The 11,984-nt window shown below is 40.0% G+C and overlaps 1 protein-coding gene across 2 annotated transcripts in view; it reads right to left on the minus strand.

Moving 5' to 3' along the window:
* The window catches only part of NUP155 (nucleoporin 155), a 63,555-nt gene extending 56,327 nt beyond the window's left edge, over nt 1-7,228 (minus strand). Inside the window, exons 1-3 of one of the 2 annotated variants that reach the window (XM_036074672.2) lie at nt 6,855-7,228; nt 3,890-4,027; nt 1,639-1,735 (exon numbers count right to left, since the gene is read on the minus strand). In XM_036074672.2, coding sequence (XP_035930565.1) covers nt 1,639-1,735; nt 3,890-4,027; nt 6,855-7,011 — 392 coding nt within the window. In that variant the 5' untranslated portion in view covers nt 7,012-7,228. The remainder of the gene's footprint in view (nt 1-1,638; nt 1,736-3,889; nt 4,028-6,854) is intronic. The other variant, XM_036074671.2, reaches the window with a different exon arrangement.
* Nucleotides 7,229-11,984: the final 4,756 nt, after the last annotated feature.

Genomic DNA, 11,984 nt, shown 5'->3' on the forward strand with positions numbered 1-11,984 from the left:
TTTGAAGGTAATCACTGAAAAACTTCCAAAATAATGAAAGATCAAGAAAATCAGAAAATGCCAAGCAGAATAAATACCAAGAAAAAAATATATGATCCGGACTTTGAAGAAAACTTCTGGTTGTCCTGAAAAGGACCAAGCAAACAGGAAGAAAACACCTCAATGGCCACTTAGGTAAGCCAGGTTTCCCGCTTTTTTCCATATTGTGATAACTGGCACAGCCTCCAGAAACTAAGACCAATACTGGGGAAGTTAGGGGTTACAGAACAATAAATGGGACAAGATTATGCGCCTATTATCCAGGTGGAATTAGGATTTATAATAGAAAGCTAATGGAATAATTGAAAGGAAGCCCAAGGCTTTTGCAGTATTGAACTTGTGAACAAAATAAAGATTTATACCCAGGACTTGTGCCTTGATTTTTTTTTTCAATAAGCACATTGTTCAGATGATTTTTCTTTAAATGAGTTCTAGTTTTAACACAGTAAGGTTGGACTGTATGTTCCATGTAGACAGAGACTATATTTACCACATTCAATGCTGTTCCTAGCACAAAACAGTGTCTGATACATGATAAACTCAATATTTTATTATGATGGATATATTAGATGTTAATGGAAATATAGAAATTTTCATTAAAGGGAAAACCCTTAAGGAAATTATCCTTACATTTATCTATTATGCAGTTTTTTGGCATTTGGTTTTCTTAAATACATTCATGCCTAAATGAAGAGGTTTTATTCCTTAGTATCAAAATGACCATGTTGCAATAATACAACAAACTAAAGTTCAAGATATATGAAGAACAATCACAAGCACACATCACTGCTATTAGGACTATATAACAGTTCAATCGTAACTCTAGCTATAAAAGGTTCTAATCGAAAAAAATCAGTGAACAAAAATGGTTTCATTTAAGCTACAAGTTCAAGTTGTCATTTAGTGTCACTTCAACTCAATGATACAGTGTATGTGTGTGTGTGTGTTCCTAACAGGTGTCTTAATTACCCAAGGAAAGAGTAACAACTACATGGGTTTTCTTCTCATTAACCCACTTAACCACCTAAAGATATTATGACAGAGAACTGGTAATATGCCAAAATTTATCTCCAGAAAGCCAGGTGAGATTACCAGATCAATAAACTTTATTTTAGCAAGAATATCTTGGACCTTCACTCAGACTGTTACATACATTCAAATTACACATAGATCAAGCTCACAGACCAACAAAACTGTTTAGTCACTTCAGTAAGTTAAGAGACTCCCAACGCATAGAAATGCATCGAAAACAGAGATCCTTAAAAATGTCAAACGATCTCTCAAAAAACTGATAGGCTATCTTATTGGGAGGTAAGAGCTTGGCAACTAGACCCCTGCTACTCAGAGTGGTACTCAGACTGGCAGCATCACTGGGAGTTTGTACAAATGCGGACTCTTGAGGCTCACTCAGAACTACTATAACAGAATCCACATTTTAACCCCCAACCCAGGTGATTGGTATGCATACTGAGAAGCAATGATTCAGATGTTAGATGAATGAAAGACAAACCATGCAGCTTCTGATGAGTAGAAGATCAGCTGCAGTTAAGATAATCTAAATTCTAACCATGCTACAGCAAACCAGCATTAAATACATACCCGTCTTCATAGTTCCACATGAATATGTCACTGTCAATTGTGAGCCAAGCTCTGCTGATAGGAGGGAACACGCCCATCATGCAGTTACACTGCATATCTGAAGTAGTGTGGATTAAGGCAAAAAGATTTCAATCTTATCTTTCCTAAATTTGTTTTGAAAGATTTTGGTTTAAAATTTATGATTAAGGGGTGCCTGGGTGGCTCAGTCATTAAGCATCTGCTTTGGCTCGGGTTGTGATCCCAGGGTCCCAGGATCGAGCCCAGAGGCAGGCCCCCTGCTCAGCGGGGAGCCTGCTTCTCCCTCTCCCACTCCCCCTGCTTGGGTTCCCTCTCTCGCTCTCTCTCTCTCTGTTAAAAAATAAATAAAATCTTAAAAAAAAAAAACTTTAAAATTTATGATTAAAAAATCATGACCTAACCACTCTTTAATAGAAAGAGCAAATAAAATATCTTGATTTCTAATAAATTTAATGAAAGATATAGCTATGACAGAAATAAACCTGTAATTTATAATTTCTAAATAATGCTGACTACTTGAAATGCATTCTAAAGGACAAATGTAATGTTTTTACCATTACTAACTTAAAAAAAAATACGGATTATGAGTAACACCATTAAATTTTGACATGAAAAAACTTACTGGACCAGTTTCTCCAACTGTATAAGAGCAAGACTGATTTAAAAAAAACAAACACACGGTATGCTAAAGTCATAGCTTGACTATTTGCAAGCTTCTTATAAATAGTATGATTGAGGGGCGCCTGGGTGGCTCAGTCGTTAAGTGTCTGCCTTTGGCTCAGGTCACGATCCCAGGGTCCTGGGATCGAGCCCCACATCGGGCTCTCTGCTCGGCAGGAAGCCTGCTTCTCCCTCTCCCACTCCCCCTGCTTGTGTTCCCTCTCTTGCTGTGTCTCTCTGTCAAACAAATAAAATCTTTAAAAAAATAATAATAGTCTGGTTGAAAAACAAATAATTATGTAATTATAAGACAAGGAAACAATTATCAAATAATTTCCTTTGCAGAAATAGTATTATCAGAAGATAAAAGAAGAATATTAAGAAACTAAGCAAGGGGGACGCCTGGGTGGCTCAGTTGGTTGAGCACCTGCTTTCAGCTCAGGTCATGATCCCAGAGTCCAGGGATCGAGTCCCACGTCAGGCTCCTTGCTCAGTGGGGAGCCAGCTTCTCCCTCTGTCTGCAGCTCCCCCTGCTTGTGCACTCGTGCGCATGTGCTCTCTCAAATAAGTAAAATCTTTAAAAAAAAAAAAAGAAAAAGAAAAAAGAAACTAAGCAAGAGTAGAATATGGGATAAGGTACGTTTTATATTTAATAACACTATTTCACAAAGTCTCAGAGAAAGAGTGAAAATTTTAGAGAAAATATTAAATTCTACTAGTTTTTCTACATACAAGTATTCCTCAATTTTCCATTTCCTTTATTTTTCTGTCAGACTGTAATGAAATTTGAAAAGCTTTTACTTTAAATAGATTAATATACTTTTAAAAATCTCATTAAATATTAATACAGCATCTTAATGTCTAAATTATGAGGGCTATAGATTGATAAAAAAGCTTTCTAGCAAATTTAACTATAAATCTAATGCCTTTATAGGATATGCCACACTTTAAAAAAATTAAGACAAAATCTTTCTTTTTAGAGGGTAAGAAAACTCCTCTAGTAACTCAGTCTATGAAGATGCCATTAGTGTTCCATTCTTACTGTGATCCTTAGAAATGCCATCACTTACAGACTTTAATTCTAAGATAGCAATAAGTGCAAAACCATACCAAAAACTTTTGGGGAGGGGGGAAAAAAGAAGTACCTGGCAGTTTGTTTTTAAACAGTTTTAGAACAACACCCCAGTTTTAAAAATGTTAAAATATGAGAAAAAATAAAAATGAAAATCATGGGTCTTCCAGCTAAAATATGGTAGTAAAAGCTTCCTTGTATAGCATTTAACTGGAAAGTACTACTTTGCAAGAATATCATTCAAAAATGCAGAATTCCTTGTAAACAATTCACTCTCTTCAGTGTCCCAGATTAATTAAAATGTGATTCAATTTTCAACATTCAATGTTATATGAAATTTTCTAGGCACATGGCAAACCACCCACATACTTAAAATATTTTTTAAATAAAACTCTTAAATGAACTGATATACACACACCAATTAAACACAAAGCAAGAATTATAATAAGAATAGCAATTTTAAAAAATTTTAAGGAGTTAAAAAACAAGGTAACAGGATACGTCCAAACTGTTCAACAAGTTCAGGTGGGAGAGGAACTCTTCGGATGGAACTCATCTCTGGAAGGTTGGGTACTGACAGCAAACCAGGTCCTTGTAGAGGATAATCCATATCTGACATGCCAGAAACAGTGGGATTATCTGCAAGTAATAAAACAAAGCATTTATTAAAATAATAATGTTTTGGGCATCAATTAGGCATATTGAAGCACTGCAAGCTAAAAAAAAATTGTGCATCTGGTGGTTGTAAAAGGTACAGAGAAAGAATAAAATAGTTCTGACCCAATACAAAGGAGGCCTGAGAAAATCCAGTGTTAAGGTGGGGGCAATTACAGGTTTCAGCACTAAACACAAGGTTATCTTTCACAAAGATTCCATTAGAAAGGAAATACTTAGTTCAATAATTTAGGTTTTTTTCCTATTATTTTACTAATCTGAAATGGGCAAATATTTATAAAACCACTTTGTGATTGTCAGATAAAACAATTATGAACAAAATACTGATTGGGGAAAAAACAGATTTCTTTTCCCACTTAAATATTAATAGATTAAAACAATCTATGCATTTTTCTGTTAGACCACCCCCAAGACCAATAAGATAAATACAAATAATACCACATAAGCAACATTTTACTGGGGGAAACCACAGACTGCTCTATAAAGTGTTCTCATTTGGCAACCCTTCTCTTGCCCTAAGACACAGTCACCTAAGGACAGGAGTGCGCTGCTCTATTCAGCCTCTCCTTTCTATGTCTTGAACAGGGAGATGTTCTTTAGATCTGACTGATGACCTGTTTATCCCAGGCACCTTTCCAGGCTCTCTTTAAGTACAAAGATGTTGGGGAAAACTGACATATAAAAGAAATTCTAAATGTATTAGGGAAATTTAAAATATACAACTAGAGAGAAAAATGCAATCAATTCCTATGTACTGATTGATTACCCAGTTTCAACAATTACTAATAACATGCCTGATCATGTTTCATTTATATCCCTAGCTATTTCTTCCCTAATGGATTTTTTGAAGCAAATCCCAGACATCCCATTTAATCTTAAAACATAATTTTAATGGGATATTGCACGGGGCGCCTGGGTGGCTCAGTCGTTGAGCATCTGCCTTCGGCTCAGGTTATGATCCGAGGGTCCTGGGATCGAGCCCCGCATCGGGCTCCTTGCTCTGCGGGAAGCCTGCTTCTCCCTCTCCCACTCCCTTTGCTTTTGTTCCCTCTCTCACTGTGTCTCTCTCTGTCAATAAATAAATAAAATCTTTTTTTTTTTTAAAAAGGATATTGCACATGTTAAATGACAGTGGGAACACAAAGGATGGAATTAATAATTCCAGTAAGAATGTGAATGGTTAGGGTTTTAGAGGGGAGGGGGGGTGGGGGGGTTATCCCGGTGATGGGTATTAAGGAGGGCACATATTGAATGGAGCACTGGGTGTTATATGCAAACAATGAATCATGAAACACTACATCAAAAACTAATGATGTAATGTATGATGACTAACATAACGTAATTAAAAAAAAAAAAAAAAGAACGTGACTAGTTAAGAAAGCCCTCACAAAGGAAGTGATATTCAAGCGAGTCTGGAAGAATGTCAGGCAAAGAAGAAAGAACAGTCCAGAAGTGATGAAGTAAATGATGATGTAAAATAGAATCCCAAAGAAAGAGCTTCTTATGGAAAACATGTTAAATTCAGTGTGACTGGAACAAAGAGTTTGAGAATAGGCTGGAAGAAGGGGAGGAGATTAGGTTGAAGAGGTTGGTGTAAAGGTGGATAGAATCGATTTGAATCAGATTAAGAGAGGACAAGAATGTATGGACTCTTTTTATGTCTTGCTTTTCAAACCTAAGGAGGTCAAAGGGAGTAATGCTGTTCGAGATAAGAGTTACTAATAGGCCACTCAGTTCTTTTTTTTTTTTTTTTTTTTTTTGACAGGGAGAGACAGCCAGAGAGAGAACACAAGCAGGGTGAGTGGGAGAGAGAGAAGCAGGCCTCCCGCCGAGCAGGGAGCCCGATGCGGGGCTCGATCCCAGGACCCTGGGATCATGACCTGAGCCGAAGGCAGACGCTTAACGACTGAGCCACCCAGGCGCCCCGGCCACTCAGTTCTTATAAGCACTGGTTAAGTAGCTGTCAGGAACAAATACTACATGTGTTTTATTTCCATCTTTTCTCTGACTACAAGTCTACTCAATGACTTTTATAAATCGCCACCAAGTGTCGTTTAGGTTTACATTGCACAGATTATCCTTGTTACTTTATCTTGGTTACTGTTTACCAAAAACCTTGTCTCTTACACTTTTTTTCTCCAATATAGGTCTCACAAAGGGAATTACTTATGTAATTACATGCCTTGAGGAACCTGGTCATAATTTAAAACCATTAAACAAAGTTTTTTCCCATCACCTCTCTTTTGTGGGCCCATACACTGCCTTACCCTCCCTGTTCATCATCACAGCTAATATCCCTGCTCTCTTCCTTTATTCCACTGGTAGTTCTTCTCAACTACCTATGTATTACAGGGCTTTGTATTACACTAACTCTACACATAATAAAGACTATCTTTGAGAGAAGATGGTAAATTTCCAAATTAACTTCGTTTGCCCGTCTGTTTTAGTCTAATGTTAATGAGGAATGAAGAAGAATGAGACCTGGATCAGGTGATCCTACTCAACTGGCCTTAGCGATGAACACTCGGAGGCAGTGAGCAGCTCATTAAGTTTGGGGTCTTTGCTTCAAATGGGGGATTGCTCGTCACTCCTACCCTCTCAAATATCGGCAGTGAAGTGAGAACAGGAAAATAAACGGAAAATAGGCTCTTTTTCGCTCTTTAAAATGTAGCACAGCTAAATCTCAAATGTCTTCGCTGGGCCCACCCTGGGGATAAGGACCTAGTTAGGAAGTCAGGCGAGAGTCCTTTCGGCTGAGAAAGCAGTCACCAAATGGGCACTGATCACTCACTTGGGGCAGACACCATGAGAAGCTCGGAAAGGTCCGGGTACATGCGGTCTTCTTGCAACTGACGGTCGATGAGCCGCCCTGCATTTTCCAGAGCTTCCTGCAAAGCTGAGGCCGACGTGGAGGCCGGCATCGCCGTGCCCAGTAAAGAAGACGGCATGTCGAGACTCGGAGACACCAGCGTCTGGAAAAAGTAAAAAACCAAGGAGAAAAGAGAGAAAAACCCAACACCCTAGCTCAGACCCACAGCTTACAGCGCGCGCGCCAAACGAGCGCCTCGGCGCCTGTACATGACGCACTTCCGGTTAATCTGGAGGGGAATTTGAAGGCTGCGTTTTGAAGCTGAAGAGAGGAAGCTGTGGAGGGGGCTGGACGTTAGGGGGCGGAGCGAGTGAGCCGAGGCACTTTCCCGGGCGTAGGCTGGATGCTTGAGGGTGGGGGAGGGGAAAATCCGTGGAGGTTATCTAGGGAATGGAGGAAAGAAGGGGAAAGGACCGGGGAAGGAGAGGGCCGGGAGGGGTGGGGAGGTGGAAGGGAGCAGGGGTCGGGTAAGTGGGAGCTGGGTAGTGCCCGGCAGCGCAGGCCGCCCCGGTTCTGGTGGGTTTCGCGAGCGCTGGATCTTGGTGTCGCGAGCTTTGCAGGTTAGAATCTCTCAACTGCAACTACGTAAGAGTTTGCGCGTCAATTTCTTTGGCACTCCAAACTGCTCTTGCGAGAGTGGATAGTGGTAGCTTGTCAGAAAGTTTACGTGTGAACGAAAATTTCACATTTCTTAGGGGCTTCACTGTAAATTCATCAGACTTTTCTGGCCGGGTCAGTCAGTAGAGCATGTGATTCTGGGTGTCTGGGTGGTGAGTTCAAGCTCCACCTTGGGGTGGAACCTACTTAAAAAAATTCATCACGCTTTTCTGTTTGTGTATGGCTACTGTTACTATAAAGAACTGTGTGTTTACTGAGTCATTCGTTGCATGCAGGGGGCTGTTGCCTTCCTTTATTTCTCATTACAGAGAGGAAAAAGAGTGTTCTAATTCATTGGTTGATCCCCAGCACAAAGTAGAGGGGCTGGTATAAAGTAGGTCACCCAATACATCACCAAGTCCTACAGAAATTGAATTTATAATTTGTGTCAGGCACTGTGCCTGGTGCTGGGAATATCAAACTGACACATTCCTGTCCTCAAGGTGCTTCATGCAGGGACACACAAAGTAAAGCAATAAAGTGCATCACCATAATTTTTTATGGGGTATGTGTTAATTGCAATAGGAGGATAAGATGAGCAAGAAGAGGTAAGATAGGTTCATTTCACACACAAGGCAACTGGAGTGTTCAAATCAAAGCACTCTTTCAAAGAGCATTCCTTATTTAGAAATACTAGAATTTGTCCTTATTTAGTGCTCATTTAGAACCACACTTAAGTAAACTTCATCCCCTTATATTCTTAATAGTTTAGCTAGTCAGTAACTGAATTACTCCTTTGAAAGAGGACTTCAGCTATCTCCTTTTTTTTTTTTTTAAGATTTTATTTATTTATTTGACAGAGACACAGCGAGAGAGGGAACACAAGAAGGGGGAGTGGGAAAGGGAGAGAAGCAGGCTTCCTGCGGAGCAGGGAGCCCAATGCGGGGCTCGATCCCAGGACTCTGGGATCATGACCTGAACCAAAGGCAGATGCTTAACGACTGAGCCACCTAGGCGCCCCATCAACTACCTCCATTTGATCTCAAACTTTCCAATTGATTAAGTTCTTCTTTCCAGCTTATCTCTTTTTTTTATAATTTTTTTTTGCATTTTTTAATTTTATTATGTTAATCACCATACATTACATCATTAGTTTTTGATGTAATGTTCCATGATTCATTGTTTGCATATAACACCCAGTGCTCCATTCAATACATACCATCTTTAATACCCATCACCAGGCTAACCCATCCCCCCACTCCCTCCCCCCTAGAACCCTCAGTTTGTTTCTCAGAGTCCATAGTCTCTCATGGTTTGTCTCTACCTCCAATTCTCCCACTTCATTTTTCCCTTCCTACTATCTTCTTCCTTTTTTTAACATATAATGTATTATTTGTTTCAGAGGTACAGATCTGTGATTCATCAGTCTTACACAATTCACAGCGCTCACCATAGCACATACCCTCCCCAATCTCTATCACCCAGCCACTCCATCCCTCCCACCCCCTACCACTCCAGCAACCCTCAGTTTGTTTCCTGAGATTAAGAATTCCTCATATCAGTGAGATCATATGATACATGTCTTTCTCTGATTGACTTATTTTTTTTTTTAAAGATTTATTTATTTGACAGAGACACAGCGAGAGAGGAAACACAAGCAGAGGGAGTGGGAGAGGGAGAAGCAGGCTTCCCGCGGGGCAGGGAGCCGGATGCGGGGCTCGATCCCAGGACCCTGGGATCATGACCTGAGCCGAAGGCAGACGCTTAACGACTGAGCCACCCAGGCGCCCCTCTCTGATTGACTTATTTCGCTTAGCATAATACCCTCCAGTTCCATCCACGTCTTGCAAATGGCAAGATTTCATTCCTTTTGATGGCTGCATAATATTCCATCATGTATATGTGTGTGTGTGTGTGTGTGTGTGTGTGTGTGTGTGTGTGTGTACCACATCTTCTTTATGTGTGTGTGTGTACCACATCTTCTTTAAGATGTGTACCACATCTTCATCTTCTTTATCCATTCATCTGTCGATGGACATCTTGGCTGTTTCCATATTTGACTATTGCGGACATTGCTGCTGTAAACATCGGGGTGCCAGCTTATCTCTTAACTCAGGCCAAAGATCCTGCTGGCAAAGCATCCTGTGATGGGAACAGAAAGTACCCCCTCAAACAATTAGGACTGCCCTGAGCCAGCAAACCCTGCCTGTAGTTGACCCCCAAGATAATGATGGACCTGACCTTTACTGCCCACTTGCCTGTATCTACTGACCTTTGTCCCACATTTTCCTTATATAAACCTAGGAGTATTTTTAGCAGTTTGGAGACAGCCTTTGAGATACTAGTCTGCTGTCTTCCCAGTGTTGGCCTCAAGTAAATTCCTTTCGTTTCATCACCACTTGTTTCTCTGCCTTTGGATTTTTTAGTGGCAAGTGGCTGAACCTTGTTTGTTTGGGACCCCTTGAGCCAGGTGCTCTTGTGCCCCTGTGCCCAGGATACAGAACTACGGTCTTTGCTAAACTATGGTCTTTTGCTACTTGAATTATTTTTTACTCCCTCAAATAAGGGGTTGACTAAATTTCTGAATATTAAAATTTCTGGGATGTTAACAGATCTATCAGTATAATTTAAGACTTTGTGGTAAATATATCAGGAAAAATTAGATTTGTATTGTTGGTGGATAAACAGGCAGATGGTTCTCCAGCCATCAACTTTCTTTTACTTGGTAGACCACAGATTGAAAACTGATGGTTTGGCACAGTGTTTGTTTTTACTTTAAGATAAAACATATGATTGAGAGTTTTCAATTCAACAAATTGGATCATCTGGCAATACCGGTCTAATATTCCTGCACTGCAACAATATTCCCAGGGGCCTAAGTCCAAGGACTTCTGTTCAGTTGTATATTGCCTATGGTTGCTTTCCAGCTACAACTGCTCAGTTGAGTATTTGCTACACAGATGACAGGGCCTCAAAGCCTAAAATATTTACCATCTAGCCCCTTACAGGAAAAGTGTGCTGAAGTCTTCCCTAAACAGTGATTCTAAAACTTTTTTTTTTTAAAGATTTTATTTATTTATTTGAGAGAGAGAGAGCACATGAGAGGGGGAAGGGTCAGAGGGAGAAGCAGACTCCCCGCTGAGCAGGGAGCCCGATGCGGGACTCGATCTTGGGACTCAAGGATCATGACCTGAGCCGAAGGCAGTTGCTTAACCAACTGAGCCACCCAGGCGCCTGATTCTAAAACTTTTTGATCTCAGGACCTCTTGAGACTCTTAACAATTATTAAGGATTACAAAGAGTTTTTGTTTTGTGTGGGGTGTATTGATTAATAATTGCTAATATCTCTTAAAAACAAGAAATTTAAAAAGTCATTTAAAAGAATAAGCCTTGGGGTGCCTGGGTGGCTTGGTCCTTAAGCGACTGCCTTCAGCTCATGTCATGATCCCAGGGTCCTGGGATTGAGCCCCGCATCGGGCTCCCCACTCATCTGGGAGCCTGTTTCTGCCTCTCCCTCTGCTGCTCCGCCTGCTTGTGTTCTCTCTCTCTGACGAATAAATAAATAAAACCTTAAAAAAATAAAAGAATAAGCCTAATCCATTTTAATTTAAATGATACGTATTTTATGAAAAACCACAGTTTCTAAAATTAAATATTAGAAGAATGCATTATTTTACATTTTTTCTAAGTCTCTTAAATGTCTGGCTTAATAAGACAGATAAGATAGCTAGATTTTCATATCTGCATTTGTCGTCATTATGTTGTGATCTGTTGTTTACTTGAAGTATATAAAGAAAAGCGGGCCTCACACAGTTATATAATGGGAAAGGGAGAAGTATTTTAATAACCTTTTCAGATAGTTGTGAATGTCATTCTCTGATAGATTACCAAAACTTGACAAGTGGTATAGTTTTGTTTTTTTTTTTTAAGTGGGCTCCACACCCAGAGTGGAGCCCGACACAATGCTTGAACTCATGACCCTGAGATCAAGACCTGAGTTGAAACCAAGAGTTGGCCATTCAACCAACTGAGCCATCCAGGCATCCCAAGTGGTATAGTTTCTTTTCTTTTTAAAAAATTTTAAAACTTATTATTTATTTGAGAGAGAGAGAGAATGAGAGCACACGATTGGGAGAGGGCAGAGGAAGAGGGGGAAGCAGGCCCCCCGCTGAGCAGGAACCCGGGATCATGACCTGAGCAGAAGGCAGCCGCTTAACCCACTGAGCCACCCAGGTGCCCCACCCTAAGTGGTATAGTTTCTTAAAAGTTAATTATGATGTGGAATTTGAAACCATCAGTGAATTTTTTTTGAACTTTGTTAAATTAAAAACCACTCGTCTATCTTATATTTTGGACCTTCTATCTATGCATGATTCTGTAACATTATGTGTTGGTCATTTGGGAAATATTGGCTGTCTAAGTTATACAGAACTTCCAAATGTTGACATATTTCAT

Source organism: Halichoerus grypus, chromosome 2 (genome assembly GCF_964656455.1).
Source record: "Halichoerus grypus chromosome 2, mHalGry1.hap1.1, whole genome shotgun sequence".
Classification (NCBI taxonomy): Eukaryota; Metazoa; Chordata; class Mammalia; order Carnivora; family Phocidae; genus Halichoerus; species Halichoerus grypus.